Genomic DNA, 19,305 nt, shown 5'->3' on the forward strand with positions numbered 1-19,305 from the left:
ACAACCAACTAAATTTACATTAAGAATTACAGACCTAGTCTCAAGTTCCTAAATGTAATATCAAATTTGTACTGAAAAATTTATGGCGCATTATAATGGAAATTTTTTTTCTGTAGAAATTAATATAAAACTAGAGAGAAACAGAAAGATAGGTAGCAATTGTACCTACCGATCCTAAAAAATCTCAAATTTTAGATCGGTATAAATATTACTGATCATAACTCAGATTTTTTTTTTATTATTTTGTATTTTTCTGCGGTTATGAAAATAGTGTCAGAGGGATCTAGTATTGAGATGTCAAATTTAGGTCGGTGTGAGTTGTACCGATCCCAACTTTAGTTTTTGTTTTATATATAAAAGTGCTGTGAAGCAACACTGCATTTAATTTCATGCAGTGTAGTTGTTAACAGTACCCTCAAACAATACCAAAATCTCCCTTGTCACTTTCTATCCTGTATGTGTATTAATGAATTATGATTTCCGTTATGATATTTGCCAATTTTCTACGGGATGTTCAAAATATCTTGACATTTTGTAATGCATGCATATACACGAATACTATATATACATAATTTAACAAGACGCAATATACATTTGAATAAGGGAGACAGCAATTACACAGCTAATGAATCATTTAAATCACATATTCTAAATTTCACTACAAACCAAATACCGGGGAAAAATTTCAAGCACTAGCTCAGACATTCACCTCTTCGATTAAAAACTTAATTTTGCTCCTACAAAAATGCTATCATAATAGAAACTTCACAAATGTAACTTTGTTCTCCACATACTCCCGACAACCTTTTTTGGTGAAGGGTCGTGAGGTCCCTTGTCCCTTTGACCGGATGTGAAATAGAGCCAGCCATCCCAAAACCCTACTAATGTAGTCTTGATTCGAAATGGCAACCGCCCAATTACCGACCATTCCTACACAGTTAAAACTATGTCATGGAGCTTGTGTGTATGTTGTGTTGTTTGTGAGGAAAAAAGAATTGTACTTACAAATTATACTAGAAATGAACAAACTGAAATATTTCACATCCAATAAAAAGAAAAATTGGTAAAATGCTTACCAGTTTATTCAGATCAAATCGAAATATTTCACCAACCAAGACCATCTTTTTGGTGACAGGATGTTTCTCTGTAGTTCCACCAACAATAATTATAGAATTATTAACATTAACCCATGCAAATTCTATGTGAGAATCTGGCTTTGGCATAGAAGCAAGCTCCTTCCAACGGTCTGCACCATCTTCTAGCATGTATACATTGCTATACACCACCTGAAGAAACCCCCATATGCAATCATCAAATCCGATAGCAGATGGTCAGTTTAATTCAACAAATAATTGTATCAAATTTTGATATTGCATCTGACTAGGGTCTGAAGTGTTTTTTTTTGGGGGGGTTTATTTGGTGAAAAATTGAGCTTTTTCTGCAGGAATGATGCAGAAATCAGATTCAGTATCAGTAAGTATCAACTGAAGCTGCAATAGTTGATTAGGAATCATTTGCTAAAACACTGAATTATGAGTAGATCTGCTGCAAGTTAAGAAATAATAGGTGCTTTCTGCAAATACAGTCATCTAAAGGATTCAATTAAAAAAAAATGTTAGCTTATTAAAGCTTTATACCTCAGGTCTTCTAACACACTTGAAAATGGGTGAACCAGGTTTAGCCATAAAATCTCCTTCTTGTCCTCCAATTGCCAACAGCTTATCGTTAGCAACAACACAAGCCCTATTGGTATAAAAAGAAAACACATCTTTATGTTTATGTTTAAATGAAGGCACAACTTCTCAAAATACCCCAGCAAAATCTCAAATATGATATCTGTCCCCATGGAAAGGGAAGCATCATGCATTCCCTCTTCAAAACAAGAGAACACCCTCCAAATTCTCCCCTTTTATTTTCTTCATGATGCACAAGCTACCTTTTTTTTTTCATCTCCAAGCAAGTGAGGGGCAAGTAAAATCATATAATTTTTTAACAAATTGAAAAATAAGATTTATTGAAGGCATGGGTTATATTACCAATGATTCACATATGATATTGAGATTTGCAGGCACACACGTATTACCGCTAATAATACAACTAAAATTTGTAAACCTGAAAGTAAGTTAGAAACCTGTGGGGTCCACCACGAGGTATGGGTATCTCAATTCTCCACTTGGTCTCGAGGGCTTTTCCGTCTTTTACAGAAAGACTCCAGTGGTCAAACCCTATTTCATGCCTATCCTCCTTGCTCCCACCCATCACGTGCAGTCGACCCCTCCATAGCTGTGTGGCCGGTGCATACCTATGTCATACAAAGGAAATGCCCTTTATGACCCCTGAAGTAATAAATACTGGTTTTTAATTATGGAAATGGAGAGTAATGACATAACCATATTCCACATATGGAAGCGGATATAGAGACATGTAATTATTTTTTATCTACCTTTCCGAGTCCTGTTAATAGAAAAAACGAAATGGCTATATGAGTTTTTTTATGAAAAAAAGAACTTCTCATTTGCTGTTTTTGAGTTGTGGGCAGAGACCTTTCACCATTGGAGAATAGGTTGTCTAGTCCGGGTTTAGGAGTTCACCTTTGCAATAACACTTATTACTTTCAATATTCCAAGTGCAAAATCATAGAGAGTATATTTGTAGTGCAAATTTGAAATCATATCCTTGCGAACAACAAAATATCTCTGTAAGCATACAAATACAAAAAATACCATAGGGGTGTTTTCATATTTCCAACCTAGAGTATACATGACATTTTCTACAGCTTTTCTGAAACTTCAAGACTTCCAAAAACAAAATAAATAAATATACAAACAAATCAACAAAATAAATCACCAAAAAAAAAAAAGAGTCAGACAGAAAAAAAAATGGAATTCAACTAAAGCATTTACCTAGGAGCTGGTAGAGAAGGCAGGTCTCGCCATTCCTTAGTCACAGTATCCAAAACGAAATTACGGGCAGTAGGCCCCCTGCACTGTGGGCCATACTGTCCAGTGACTACATAGATGTACCTCCCATCAGTAACCATGCCCAAGTGTGAGTGTGCCATTTCCTTTGGCATGTCAAACCTCTCTCCCCATGAATTGTCAGAGAAATTATATACATCAACATGTGAGTGCACCTAGAAATACCAGTGATGGAGTCACATAGGAAAAGATTACAGTTTTTCTCGGGCAATCCAACAAGTTGACTGAAAATTGTCAAACTCGTAAGTGATTTTTCAAGCTTCTAAAGTATCTACCATTGTCTAGATCTGATGCTTTGTGTGAGAGTTTAGGATACCAACATTGAAGTATTACAGTTGTATACAGAATTACAACAACAATATAAAAGTGGCAAGATAATCAGACATTTCTTATTCATCTGTACAAAAATTACATTAAGGTCTGTCATTTCAGTTACAACTTCAGATTATCACTTTGTCAGTAAAATGGATGAAATATTTATTGGTGCTGAAGTCAAAAGGGTCGATTTCTTATTGGTGCTGATGTCAAAAGAGACAATTCTTTTTCCCAAAATAAGGCACTGCACATCAGCAGAGACTGGCATATTTTTTTTTCCATTTTTAATGTGAGATGATAATGCTGACCAGATCAGTTCACATTAAAAAAGTTAGAGAACTTTGGAGCTCTAAGATCCAAAATCGAGGTTCTGTGATACTTCACGAATAATTAGTGTAACTTATTGAAATGAAAAATGAATTTCTTGCTTACATAGTCAATGGTGCCATATCCAGCAAATACATATAAGAGATTTTTTATTTGAATGGCAGCCCCGTCTAGACGTGCAACTGGTGCTGGAGCCATCTCCTCCCATTCTAATTGTGGGGCTGGTATGTCAGCAAAAGTTGCATTTGGCCCCTTCAAGTTTGCATTTTTGTCATCCTTCTTTGACTACAGAGGACAAACAACTAATAAAAAAGGATCCTTCTCAGCCGTTCTGTTAATAATTTGATATACTAGTTTAATGCTTGTTGCAGTAAGAGCTACTAACCAAGTCTTTTTTTAATATTATAAGGTTGATTAACCAGTAAATTTGAAAGTCACAACTCCTTAAAAGCAACCTAATTCAGATCAGCAAAATAATTCAGTAGTAGCTTTTATAGCCCTGAATTTTACGTCTCGAGTAACCATTATCTTAATTCGCCTCTGTAAAGTTAATTTCTATGCTCCTCAGATCATTACTCAGTGACCTAATTTTAGGAGAAGTACCAAGTGAAATAATCCCCGATCTGAAAAACCAACCTTCGGTTTCTTGACCACAGGAGGGGCATTGGCGGTACCACTGGTACGGAGGTATGCATCCAAAGTGTTCGACCGAATAAGAGAGGAGGAGGAAGAAGGGGCGAAACGCAAATCCAAGATCAGAACCAGACCGAGAACCACAATGCACGACAGAACCAGACAGGACTTTCTCGACCCAGATTTGGGAGGCGTGAATCTCGCCATGGCCATTTCCTCAAGTCATATGGGGAGAGGCGTTTTCTCGAATTGTTGATGCCATCTCCAACTGCGTATAGCTATTACCGTCAGATGGGTCGGTGGCGCGGTGCTAGTTGGTACTTTGAAAGATGGAGAATCTAATGGGGGCTTAATCACAGACAATTGAGCTTGACAATCAGGAAGAACGGAGGAAGGCACACCTATTCAATGCCAAGTTGCGCACCTGGAGGTTGAGAATAGGCTCAATTCAGACTTCTTTCTCGCCTAATTTTGGGTTCTGGAACAAAAAGGGACTCAGAGAGGCGGGACGGAGGCTTCCCAACATTTACTGGTACAAAACAAGGTGCTGTCAGAACTCAGAAGAGAAGAGAAGATGTTACAGAGAGGTCCCCATAAGTTCAGTATTTGCGAAAGTGAGAAGCGAACTCGATTTGTCTTTCAGTATTTAATTTAGAGAAATTTGGATATATACCCATCACAACTTCTTTAATTAGATATTTACCCATCTAAAATTGAAAATTAGATATTTTCCCATCCAAACATACTTTATTTATTAATATACCCATCTTTCACTTTTTCACTAAAAAATATAAATTAATATTAATAAAATATTTTAGAGACCATTTTACCCCTATCATTACTTTCCTATATTCTTTTCTTTTCTAATTTCATGCGTGACATTTCTTCACCCCATGCCAGCCCTCTCCCCTTCCCCTGCTCTCCCTCTCCCCCTAGAGCTCCTAACCAAGAAAAAGAACTATTTAATTGGTAGATCTGAAAAGAACAATTGAAAATGGTCACGCAAAATCTTGGAGAAGAAGAAAGGTCATGCTGTGCCAGAAGCTTATCGGATTCGTGCAAAACAGTAGCAGACCTGATGGAGGAAGTGACTTGGCACTAGAAATTTTATGAACAAAAGGCGCAGGGTGCATCGCACGGAGTTGGGACGGATCAGCATACAGTTAACAGGATAGTACAAGAGGAAGAAACACATACTGGTATGGTACCTGGTACATTGACCCGGTACCACCCTTCCTGACAGGGTCAACACTAAGGAGAGGCAAGCTACTTTCTAAAAGATCAATACTCGTAACTATAGATTGCTTTGGCAATATTTTCATTTTATTTCTGATAACTTTAGGTTTTCTAGCAATTTAAACTTTTGTTTTCCAGATTTTACATTTCACTTATTTAACTTTACAAAAAAAAAAAAAACACAGCTCAAATCTTTTGAGCTGGAACGCTTTGTATTTTATTTAGTTACAAGACTTTTGTAACAGGTATCAATGAATTCAATAGGGGCTTGACCCTTATTTTACTAAAAAAAAAAAGAAAAGTCACGCAAAACCAATCACACGGAAAGTTTAGGAAAGAATCTGTTAAGGGTAAAATTGTCTTTAAGTGTTTTATTAATATTTAGATATATTTTTTAGTGGAAAAAGTTGAAAATGGGTATATTAATAAATAGGTTATGTTTAGATGGATAAATATCTACTTTTTAATTTTGAATGGGTAAATATCTAATTAAAGAAGTTGTGATGGGTATATATCCAAATTTCTCTTTAATTTAGACCTTTTATTTTCGTCTGTCTGTCTAGATTTAAATGTACTGTTTTTTTGGGCCAACCGCTTAGGCCCGTGTAATATGTATATCTTTTATTAATATGAAATGCCTACGGGATTCTCCTTCAAAAGAAAAAGAGAAATTTAGATATATGTCCATCATAACTTTATCAATTAGATATTTACCTATCAAAACTTTAAATTTAATTATTTCCCCATTCAAAATCATTCAATTTATTTATATCCCCATTTTATGATTTAATCAATTAAAAACATTAATTACTAGTGATTAAAAAAAATTACATTTTTATCCTTATCCCTTCCTTCTCTTTGCTAATTACCATTCTTCTTTCATTTTCATTTTCATTTCTTTGCTGACTGGTTCCTTAAAATCACTCTCTCTTGGTGCCCCACTTGTTTGTCTACCTGACCTCTCTCTCCTTGAGCGCCTTCTCTTCTCAGTTCCTATCACATTTTTTTTTGTCAATTTTTGGTTGGCTGATTTCAGAATCCTAAAGTTATGCTTCATAAGATGTCACGATGAAAAAAAAAAGATGGCAAAGGAGGGTAAAAATTAATTTTGCTTGTTATATAAATTAACAAGAAGGAAAAGGAGAAAATTTCATCTCCTCTATCCTTCCATTCTCTTTCCGATCCTCTCTCCTTACATTTTCTTCGTGGAGCATGGCTGAATGTCTCCTCTAGACTTTTCAAAATTATTAATTTACAAGCAAATTAAAGAAACATTATTTTTTTCTTGTGGATCAATAATTATCAGTGTTTTAAATAGCGCGCTATAGCGCCGCTATAGCGTTTTCTGACCAAAAAAGCTATGGCGCTATGCCCAAATAGCGCCGCTATAGCGCGCTATTCCGCGCTATAGCGCCGCTATTTGAGCATAGCGCGATTTTTTTAACCCGTACGCTATTTCACGATAAACGCTATTTAAACCATTGATAATTATAAAAAGACATATTGCGTATAATTAGAATATTATGTATTAAAGCTCATTGGGGAAAAGACCAGTAAATGAATAATCAAAAACCCAAATGAATGAATTGATGCATAAATATATAATACAAAGTTTCCGTGAAAATATATAATATAAAGCATAACAAGAGATGATATAACTTCAAAAGGGCTATCAAGTGATAAGATCCATTGCAGCTCTCTATGTCTTAATTGTCCCACAGTTTAGTACTTGGTCTGGATACGCCTATCAGCCCTCTCCCTTATTGCTCTATCAATCTCCATTGCACCTCTCCGACCCTTGTGCTAAGAGATTGAATCTAAGCAGAAAAGAGAACAATTTAAAGATTTTAGAATCAGAACTTGAATCTGAAATCGTCGTCTGAATGTGTGTCCATTTGGATTGAGAAGGAACTGAGAAGAGAGAGGGCTCAATGAGAGAGAGGTTAGGTGGACAAGCAAGCGGGATAACAAGACAGATTGATTTTATGCAACTAGTCAGCAAAGAAATATAATGAAAATGGAAGAAAATTGGTAATTAGCAAAGAGAAGGAAGGGATTAGGGTAAAAATGTAATTTTATTTTTTAATCACTGAAAATTAATGTTTTTAATTGATTAAATCACAAAATGGGGATATAAATAATTTGAATGATTTTGAATGGGGAAATAACTAAATTTAAAATTTTTATGGGTAAATATCTAATTGATGAAGTTATGATGGACATATATCTAAATTTCTCAAAAAAAAATTGTAATCACTTTGCAACTTTAAACAGTTTATCTACAGAAGATCTATCTCGGGAATATTTAACAATTTTAGTTTCAGTGCTTAGCTGCTTAGCAGGAGCTCCGATTCCGAAGCATGTTGGGACAGAATTTTTTATTCACAGTAATTATAAAATTTAGATGTACGAAAATAGAAACAGTACTTTATTTTTAACTAATATAGTAATATTGTAGGCAATGAGAACGATCCAACTATTTATGAATCGGAGGCATTGATCAAGATCTATTTTTTTTTTTTTAAACAATTGAAATTTGTAATAGTGATACTATATTCATCCAACTATTTATAGATCGTAAGTATTGATCAAGATCCATAAATATAGATCTTGATCAATGCCTTCTATCCATAAATAGTTGGATCGTTCTCCATGCCTATGATCTTATTATATTGGTTGAAAACGAGGTACTCTTTCTATTTCCATAAATCTAAATTTTATAATTACTATGAATAAAAAAATTCATGTTGGGAAGTGATTTATCACAAGGCACGTGACCACGTGTGAAAGAGTCTTTAATCCTGACTCGTGACTCGTAACAGAGACTACAACGGAATTCAGATCCAGTGCGATACCCACCGACTACCGAAATTTTTATTAATGACAGAAAACATAAAAAAATAAAAATAAACTAAAACATCTTCAAAATGGAGGAATTTCACATTTGTTCAGGCCGTTAAACCAATCTTCGGCTCATTTATAGAAAACGCAGATTGATTTAGAGGTTCCTCAAAACTTAAATATATTCAATATTACACTACATTTTTTAGACTTTTGAGAAACCTCTAAGCCAATCTACATTTCTCATAAATGAGCCGCAGATTGACTTAGCGGTCCGAGTAAATGTAGAATTTTTCTATTTTGGAAGTGATTTGATTATTTTTTGAAAGGGTATAAATAAAAATTTCGGATACCGTGTAGAATGAGGTGCATTATTCTTTTTAAGTCGACATGAATTTTAAAAACAAATATTTGCTTGAAGTAAGAATGGAGGTAATTTATTATTCATCCATATTACTTCGTCACATTTTCTTTCTCAAAAATGAACTCAATATAAATATCATTGTTTGTATTATCAAATATATATTCTTATTCTCAATTACCACCTCCTTTCAAAAAGTTGCCCACTAGTCGAGAAAATCTATTACATAATTTTTTTTAGATAATATAGTCGACTAGAACCAAATGGACACACATTTTGAGTTTGAATTAAGCCCTTTGTGTCCATTTCTAAGTTGATTAAGCCCTTCGTGTATTCAACTCTAAAATCTATTAGATTGATTTTAAAAGACGAATCCAAACCGTTAAAATTTTTCTACCTTATGAGTGATGCGTCTACATGCAAAAAAATTTTAAATTTTAAATTAATTGTGTATAGAGTTGGTCAAAATTTTAAAATTTTAAATTAATTTTAATACATTTATTTTTTGGATGTCTTTTGACCACTTGACTCTATACAATATTAATTTAAAATTTTAAAATTTTCGCATGTAAACGCATTACTCGTAAAGTAAAAAGATTTCAACGGTTTGGATTTATTTTTATAAGTCAATCCGATAGATTTTAGAGTTGAGTTCACAAAGGAAATTGGTGAACTTAGAAACACCCTAGTTCTACTCAATATAGTTAGATCAATTAAGTGAGTGATGACTTGTAAACTATAAATAAAATCTAAATATTGGACCTGCCTTTCGCTACAGGTCCGCTATTTTTTAATGATTGCGTCTTTGAGAAAATTATAAAAACGTAAATATAGGTTAAAATAATTTTCTACTTTATTCTATGAAATTGAAAACACAGTGAAACTAAGGCTGTGCTTCAGAGAGGGGTAGAAATTCTTTCATTAAAGGAAATGAACGGGAACGAAAAGGAAGAGGAGAAAAACACGGTCTGTCCACGTTACTCATCCGCTTTAGAAGAAGGTAACTGGAGAAGAAAGGAGAGGAACACGCTACTGTGGCAAGGGGAAGGCGTTGTACAAAGTTTCAAAATTTGTAACCCCTAAATCGGAGTGTTGATTTCACTGCAACGAGAGGGAAACCGCGCTCGGGATCTTCATTCCCCTTCTTCTTTGTGTTGCGTTTGTGGAGCACAGCCTAATAGACTGATACATAGAAAATATAATGATTGTTTAAAAAAAAAAAAAAGGAAGTTGTTTTGCTTAGCAATGCGAGTTAGTAGTATTGACACAAATATTTTAGCTATTACTTTATACTCAAAAGCATGTTGATCACAATTTTTATGTTAGAGGACCAAAACAAATTAATGTGTTTTTAAAAAGTATGTAACATTTAACGAGCAAATTGTATTTTATGAATAGATGAACAAGATAATTAAAGTTAATTTCATGTTAAGTGCAACAAATAAATAATTGGGAAATTTTGAAATATACAAAGTTTCATGAAATCTGACATGAGGAAATTAAGGGATTGTAACAAAATGTGTATAATATTAATTAAAGTTTTGAACATTCATAAATTTATATAATTCGAAATAAAAAATTGTAAAAAAATTTCAATGTATAAGAATTTCATTGACTGAATGGTACATAGCAATTAAAATATTAATAAAGAAGAGAAATTTAGATATATCCCCATCATAACTTGCTTAATTAGATATTTCCCCATCCAAAGTTGAAAATTAGTTATTTCCCCATCTAAACATATCTATTTTATTAATATACCCATTCTAAATTTTTTTCACTGTAAAATTCATATTAATATTAATAAAATAAATATTTGACAATTTTACCCTTAAATAATTCTTTCATCTTTCTTCCCTCTTTGTAAGCTTCACTCTTCCCCATGGCTATGCTCTTGCCTTCCCCTTTCCCTGCTCGCGTTGCACCCCTGATATCACCTTACTGCCTATTTTAAACCCCACAGGAGCCTCGCTGTCACTGCTTCTCTTGAGAATAATAAAGGAACTGGTGGTTCATGGGTCAGCCCGGACTAGCTCACTTCACTGACCCGAACTATCTCTCCGCGCGCGATAACTCAGACTTGCTTGGAGGCCCTCTTCCTGCCATTGTACAAGTGGATGATGAAGAACGGCCCGGTGCACTGACTGGCAGCTGAGCCCCACAATTTCATGGTCGTGACCCTACTGTTACTAGCAAACTGGCATCAGAGAGTGAAGACCTTTCATGTTTGGTGCATGTCAAACATTTTTGCATGAGTTATATATTATTATTTTGTATACAATACAATGATTTGTGCTTAAATGTACTATTTCCGTATACCATGTACTTTATGATTAATTGTGCATCATTAAACTGGTGTTTACAATAATTATTTGTCGAATTTTGATTTTTGAAATTAATGGCAAAAAGACACATAACGTTGGGCTATGCTTTTGGAGCTTCTAAGGGAGGCATGATTTGTTTCTCCCTTGAAACAGAGGAATATCACACCTGGAGAGAGGGAGAGTGGGGCATAGCCATCTTGAAAGGAAGGGAAGAAAGAAGAAAGAATTATTTAAGGGTAAAATTGTCAAATATTTATTTTATTAATATTAATATGAATTTTACAGTGAAATTTGTTTAGAATGGGTATATTAATAAAATAGCTATGTTTAGATGGGGAAATAACTAATTTCAAACTTTGGATGGGGAAATATCTAATTAAGCAAGTTATGATGGGGATATATCTAAATTTCTCAATAAAGAATAATAGTTATAATTGAGCTTCATTTACAAAAATTTGGAATCTTAATATTTCCATTCTTATCTTCTCATATCTCTCTTTTTACTGCCTCTACGTCTCTCTCTCTCTGAACTCTTCCAATTTTCTATTTTGTTTTTTTCTTCGTAAGGCAATAGAGAGAAGCCTCTCTCTCTGACTACTTGAACAAATTTGATTGGATAGGTGTTCCCACCTTTCTTTGTTCATTATGTTCTGCGCTGCTGACACTGGATATTTCCCTTGCTTATTCTCTCTATTTTGTTCTCTATTAATTGATCTAGGGTTTAGGAAAATATATGATTGAATAAATTTAAGTGCAAGTTTAATCTTGTAGTAATTGAATTGAAACCGTTAATCTTGTGTGTGTTAAAGGATTTGCTTGAGGATAAAATTGGAACTTATATGATAGTTTTATTTGATTGTGTGAATCATTTTTTCTTGTTTTTGCTGGCCGAACTGAAATGGATTAAATTATCAAGTTTGAATTTTGAGTTTAAACCCTAGCTAGCTGTACCTTTTGGTATGTATATAGCTGAAATGGATTGTAACTGGGGTATTTATAATATTTTCTTTGTTATTTGAGATTATTTTAGAGTTGATGTGTGGTTTGAGGGTGGTTGATAAAATATGAATATTGGTATCTATCGGTACCAATTTACATTTGTTATTGGTACACTTATTTGAAAATATCATGGGCTTGTTTGTAAAAGAAATATAAAGTAGAAGGTTGAATTTGCAAAATTTCTAAGAGTTGATAAATAAAACTTGTTAGAGAGGCCTTAGTGCAAATATATATATGTATATATCGGCTAGGATTTAAAGGGTGAAATTGGAATTTAAATTGTAAGCTTTGGATTTGGATTCTTTGTTTAGGAATAAAAATGAATTGGATTGCACTCAAGAAATACAGGAAAACATAATATTAAATAAAAATATTAAATTTCCAGAGTATTTCTTTAGATTATAAGAGCATTTACATCTCTGTTATTATTAAAGTTTCTAATAATTTTTAATTAAAATTATTGGCTCAAATTATGTCTCATTTATAATTTGTTGCTGACATAGCTTAATAAAAACTCTAAAATTAATTTCAATTATGTGAGAGTTAAAAACTTTAGAGATCTTAATTTTTTTTTAAAAATAACAGTTATTTAAAAACTCATTTGAGTTGCTGGAATGTAGATGTTCTAATATTCTACGGTGAACGAAATAAAAATAATTCATGAAAAGTGCATGCTACATAATCGGCCAGCCACACAACAAACAGAGTAGAAAACCATTAAAATGTATAATGAACTTGGGTCATATGATGGGCTAATCTAATTTTGACAATCCCATAAAACTAAATATAATTAGTTAATTAGCGCACTTTTTGAGAACAAATCGTATAATTTAATAAATTACGATATTTGAGAGATTATTGAAAACTTAGTTGTAATACTTAAATTACAATGAATTAATAAAATGTTTTTTTTTGTAATAAATTATTCTCACTAATATTATTGAATAATAGTAATTCCATAAAATGTTTTTTTTGTAATAAATCGTTCTCACTAATGTTTTTTTTTTTTGCATGATTATAATAATAATATTCTTGTCAGACAACTCTTTTATTGAATAATAGTAATTCCATAAAGAAGAGGGTTCAAATGCATCATGATTTTGTGCTTCAATATATTCCATATTCTTTATCTCCATTTTCAAAGTTCAGACAGTTGATTCGAACCGCTCAACATGATCTTTATAATAACATATGTTATATTTTTTATCTCCATTTTCAAAGTCCTAACAGTTGATTCGAACTGCTCAACATGATCTTTATAATAAAAATATGTTTGGAGATCAAATTTTACATTTTTTAGAATTTTTTTACTATATTTTAGATTGATACAAAATCACTATTTTAAGGAGATTCTAGACCATTCGAAAAATTGATATTGTACCTATAATAAAAGAATTCTAAAAAATATAAAATTTGATCTCCAAACATATTTTATTATAAAGATCATGTTGAGCGGTTCGAATCGACTGTTCGGACTTTAAAAACATAAATAAAAGATGTGGAACATATTAAAACACAGAATTATAATGCATTTGAACCCTCTCTTCCATAAAATAAATAATTATGGTTCGAGTCCCTCTCTTCCATAAAATAAATAATTATGGTTCGAGTCCCTTCACAATTTTGTGAGGTATATAATAGACGACAGTACTATATTCCGATTATTTGGTATTCAGATTTAATCATACGGTTTGTTCGAACCTCCTAGAAACAATATCGTTTTGCAATCGCAACTCACAATAAATTATCTGTTCAATGTAGATTAGGTGTAACTCTCTGATCTACCGTCTACGGTGCACCTTGCCAGTCCATAATCCGTATTCCATAGACAGTGGCACGAAGTTCAAAACCAACTACGACACCCCATTCCCATATCTCAAGCAAGAAAGAAAGGAGCTTCTTTATAATCTTATCGCCATGCTCCTCTGACGCACTACGCTCCATCTCTCCATTAATTCCATACAGATTCACTATTTCCTAATCAACCAAGCGATTCGTGAAGCGGGTCAGTCAATGGAGCGTTATTTTCAGTTTCAGATGCATGGCTATGTAATGTACCAAGTACCAACAATTGTTAGATCAAGTAATTTAAACACCGTGTAAGTTCGATTGCAGCACATTTTCAGATGTAACTGTTGCCAAATCCTTTAATACAAATTTGATCTAAACAATGTAAATTTTTGCTATAGTATTTGCTACACCATACCGCGTCTTGATAACTGAGAAGTAGAACGGTGCCAAAATTATAGTCTCTGTTTTCTTCTGAATCGCTGATGATCTCCATTTTTTAACTCTATCGGGTCGGGTATTGGGGTTCGGATTTAGAAGTTTGAACGAACGGATAAATGACTTTTAATAGTTGTATGATTTATATTTATTTAGGTTAGTCGTAAGTGTCATTTCCATTTATTATGAAAGATGGGTTATATATATACTATACGATTATCAGATTTTTAATTAAGTTTAAAAAAATTCATAGAAACGATCCGGGCATCAAAAATTAAGTTCAAAAATCAAACGGCTAGTATGGCTCTTCTGAGGAATTATTTTCTCTTAACAGTTATATTAGATCCAGTTGATGTCTGGTATCAACTAGCAAAGTTGTATTTGTTGTTATTATGTATCTTGGTCTAGTAGTCGGTACTTTTTGATTAGATCCAGTTGGAAAATTACTTTTGACATAGCAGTTTTGACTTCACGCAACACACAGACTGTGTAATCAAAACGATAATGCATATGGTTCATGCACTACATGAAGCCAAAACTGCTCCTTTAAAATCTTTATCCGGAAAATTAACTAGGGATAATTTTGTGGTTGAGCATTTCTATCTCATAAACTTTTGACATTTCTAATATGGTTTGGCGGTTTCTATGTCAATTTTAGAGATGTACCTTGATTTTTAAAAAACTATTTCTAACTGTTATGCTGGTCAAATAATTCACTCAAATTATTTCTAATAGATACATGATCTATTTACAAACTCTAAAATTAATTTCAAAAATGTGATAATTTAGAAAATTTCAGAGGTCTTAATTTCTAAACAGTAATTATAGTTATTTAGAAATTTATCTCAATTACTGAAATGGAAATAAATGGTAGTTTAATTAATGAAAATTATACTTGATAACTATTGTTAGTTTAAAAAAAGGAAGGTGTGTTTATCTTATCTGTTGATGCCTGAAAAACTGTAGTTCTGTTTTAATGTTTTCATTAAATTGAAACTGTTGTAGACTATAATAACTAACTTCTTTAAGAAAGTCATGGACAGGTATTATGATAACCGTAAGGAAACTTTAATTCCCCACTACCGGATTTCTACAAGTGCATATTTAATCATTATATTTCGAGCAAATTTAGTGTGTGCTATGCTATGCTAACGAAAGAACTTCACGAAAATAATTTCAAAATTTACCGGATTGATTTTAAATGACAAATTTAAACCGTTGAAATCGGCATACTTAACGAGTGATGTGTGTAGATGCAAAATTTTGAAAAATGAAGTTTTATAAGTTATTTTAATGTATTATGTTTCATCGTTTTTTACTTCTTGACTTTATACTAAATAAATTCGAAAAATTTAAAATTTTGCATTTACACACATCACTCGTGAAATAAGTCGGTTTCAACAATTTAAATTTGTTGTTTGAAACCAATCCGATAGATTTTGAAGCTTATGCTCATCAAACTCTCTTGATGAACATACACATGTTAGCTTTACTCTTATACTTATATATATTATAAGTATAGTACCATAATGAAAACTCTTTTATTCATCAGAAGGTAATATTTTAAACGAAAGTATATTAGTTTGATAATATATTAACTTCACAACCTTGACAATATTCATAATTAATTGTAATTTTGAAATACAAGCTTATGCTCATAATTAATTGTAATTTCACATGAAAATTTATGAAACTTAATGCAAATTATACTATTCATCACACAACTAAAAACTTGCAATTATTTATACCTGGCCGCATTTTATTGTTTATGGAATGACACTAAAATTATATAAATTTTAGCGCACAACCATTTATACATCCAACAACATATCTATAAATTTTTCTTGTTTAATTTTTGAAGTTTTTTATATTTTTCTATTTAAAAATATATCATTAAGATTGTCAAAATATTCATTGGCAATAAATTTCAGTATGTTCTAAAAAGTTTGTTATGATGGTATGAGTCACTATATTTGACCTCCGGATTAACTAAACGGATAAGATCCAAATAGGTTATTCGGATCCAACTTGCTTCACCTTGCAAGAAACCAACACAGCTCTCATGCATATCCATTCCTCTGAGCACATTATATACACCTTCATAGCCACCCCTATTGCACCAAAACACATCCAAACTCTCACAAAATTCTCAAGCCAACATGAGCTTCTATGATGTGCCTGATGGTGTAGAGATAAGAGGCAGATATGACAACCAATTCGCGCAAATTCTCACCCGCGATGCACTGGAGTTCGTTGCCGGCCTACAACGCGAGTTCAGGGACCAGGTGCGGTACGCGATGGAGTGCCGCTGCGAGTCCAAGAAGTGGTACAACTCTGGAGGGTTGCCAGGGTTTGATCCCGCAACGAAGTTTGTTAGAGAAGGGAACTGGAAGTGTGCCTCCGTGCCGCCAGCTGTCGCTGATCGGTCAGTCGAGATCACTGGCCCGGTCGAGAGGAAGATGATCATCAATGCTTTGAATTGCGGCGCTAAAGTGTTCATGGTAAGATATATATTGTTTATGTATAATTCCTGTTAACTTATTGCATCCATCTCCTTTTTGTACATCTTTCTTGGTTTTAATATACCTCATCAATATACATATTTCAAATCATGTACATTTTTTAGCTCAACTAAAATTTACTGCCAATTCTCTCAAGCTTACAAAACTGAAACGAATCATATTCTAACTTCACTAACAACAGGCGGATTTCGAGGATGCGCTCTCGCCAAGCTGGGAGAACCTGATGAGGGGGCAGGTGAACCTCCGAGATGCCGTCAACAAAACCATCACCTTTCACGATCAGGCCCGCAACCGGGTCTACAAGCTCAACGACACAATTGCAAAGCTCTTTGTCAGGCCGAGGGGATGGCACCTGCCAGAAGCGCATATCATAATTGATGGCCAGCCGGCTATCGGTTGCCTCGTCGATTTCGGGCTTTACTTTTACCATAACCATGTGTCGTACAGGTCAGCCCATGGAGCCGGTTTCGGGCCTTTCTTCTACCTTCCTAAAATGGAGCACTCCAGGTGATTGAGCTTTTGAGTGATGTTTGCAACTTAGGTTTATATTTTGAGGCGGTATAGAGCAGTACCTATGGTACTGGCAAGTTAGTACAAAATCTTTGCAAATTTTTTACCGGATCGTTCAACTTATTTTTTTTTTTAAGATTTTGACTGGTTTGGTGTAAAACAGTGGCAGGGTAGTTTTGTTGTTGTCAGTTTGGCGTAATTAAAGTCCCAAACTGAATTCAGCACCTCAAACAAAACAGAAAATTATTCCACAAACCGAATACAGAAAAAGATAAAAGTAAACAAACAGAACTGAAGGTTAAAAAAAATCAAAGATCACTAATTACAGTACAAAATTGGTATATAATTTCTTTGTACGGTAAACCGACAGGGAGGCGAGGATCTGGAACAATGTATTTGAAAGAGCCGAGAGGACGGCCGGGATCAACCGGGGAAGCATTCGAGCGACGGTCCTGATCGAGACTCTGCCAGCAGTGTTCCAGATGGACGAGATACTCTATGAACTAAGAGACCATTCAGTTGGGCTCAATTGTGGAAGGTCAACTAATTCTATCTCTTGTTGTTAATTAGTTATTTTGGTCATGTTCCATTATTTAGGGGACACAAAAAAATGAGCGCAAGTGCGTACCTAAAATGCCATTTAAATAGGAGAGATCAGTTTAAAGTTTAAACAAAGAAAACTGATTAAAAAGGCCCGGAAGGTTGTGTACCTAAACACGGGCCGACATAGATAACAAAGCAAAAAAAAATTACCTTTTATCGGCCCATGTACCGTAATTGATAGATTGAGATAATTAGATTAAGAACACGTAGTGACAGTTGGAAGAACTAATCAGTTTTGATAATATTTACCCAAAAGAGAAAATTAAAAAATATATATATATATCGAGATGTATGATTTACTAGGGGATTTGCTGATTTTTTTTTCTTTTTCTCTAAACAAACCACAAACACAGGTGGGATTACATTTTTAGCTATATCAAGACCTTCCAAGCACACCCAGACAGACTCTTGCCGGATCGGGTGCAAGTCGGGATGGCTCAGCACTTCATGCGTTGCTACTCCGACTTGCTAATTCGTACTTGCCACCGCCGTGGGGTCCATGCCATGGGCGGCATGGTAAATCAACGCTTCCAAGCATGGCAATCTCTCATTTAAGTACTGTAATATCTGAGTCATTCGTATGTAAATGTACATTTGTTATGTTTTTCAGGCTGCTCAAATTCCAATAAGAGACGACCCAGCTGCTAACGATGCAGCACTAGAACTGGTACGCAAGGACAAGCTCCGGGAGGTACGGGCTGGTCACGATGGCACGTGGGCCGCTCACCCAGGATTGATCCAGCCCATTTTAGAGGTTTTCACTTCAAACATGGCTGGTAAAGCAAACCAAATCCAGACCGCCACACGAGAGGATGCAGATGCCATAACTGAAGAGGACCTCGTCCAGATGCCTCGTGGGACACGCTCTATGGAGGGTCTCAGGTTGAACACCCGTGTCGGTATCCAGTACCTCGCAGCTTGGCTCACTGGTACCGGGTCAGTACCACTGTACAACCTTATGGAGGATGCAGCAACAGCTGAGATAAGTCGGGTGCAGAACTGGCAATGGATCAAATATGGTGCGGTACTGAATGGGGATGGAATAAAGATTAGGGTTACACCGGAGTTGTTTGCCAAGGTAGTGGAGGAAGAAATGGAGAGGATCAAGAGAGAGGTTGGAATGGAGAAGTTCATTCGCGGTTTGTACCGGGAGGCCAGTAAGATATTTGCCAAGCAGTGCACAGTGCCTGAGCTCGACGACTTTCTGACACTGGATGCATATAACCTTATTGTGGTGCACCATCCTAAAACAAGCTCCAGGCTCTGAAGAAGAGGCTTTAAGTTGTATCTCTTAAGAAGCTTTGAAATAAATGTTTGTACCGACGTTCGCCAGGAATAATACGGATACGCTGTTTAATTAAGTTTGATAGTTTGCTCTTAAGGAAACAAGAAACAATGTTTTTTTTTTTTTATCTTTGCCATATTTGAAA

General features: G+C 34.2%; 2 protein-coding genes across 2 annotated transcripts; one reads left to right on the forward strand and one right to left on the reverse strand.

Moving 5' to 3' along the window:
• Positions 1-617: 617 nt before the first annotated feature.
• Positions 618-4,617, reverse strand: LOC144566275 (kelch repeat-containing protein At3g27220-like). The gene is made up of 7 exons (XM_078316260.1): positions 4,257-4,617; positions 3,726-3,905; positions 2,904-3,133; positions 2,132-2,302; positions 1,638-1,743; positions 1,077-1,286; positions 618-930 (listed from the first exon to the last, which is right to left on the reverse strand). Exons 1-7 carry the CDS (start codon positions 4,464-4,466, stop codon positions 766-768), a joined length of 1,272 nt encoding a protein of 423 aa, XP_078172386.1. The 5' UTR covers positions 4,467-4,617; the 3' UTR covers positions 618-765.
• An 11,613-nt stretch (positions 4,618-16,230) lies between these two features.
• On the forward strand, positions 16,231-19,244 carry MLS (malate synthase). The gene is made up of 5 exons (XM_078316597.1): positions 16,231-16,741; positions 16,944-17,269; positions 17,643-17,810; positions 18,229-18,391; positions 18,486-19,244. Exons 1-5 carry the CDS (start codon positions 16,400-16,402, stop codon positions 19,140-19,142), a joined length of 1,656 nt encoding a protein of 551 aa, XP_078172723.1. The 5' UTR covers positions 16,231-16,399; the 3' UTR covers positions 19,143-19,244.
• The last annotated feature ends 61 nt before the right edge of the window (positions 19,245-19,305 follow it).

The sequence above is a fragment of the Carex rostrata genome, chromosome 15 (assembly GCF_964058835.1).
Source record: "Carex rostrata chromosome 15, lpCarRost1.2, whole genome shotgun sequence".
Taxonomy (NCBI): Eukaryota; Viridiplantae; Streptophyta; class Magnoliopsida; order Poales; family Cyperaceae; genus Carex; species Carex rostrata.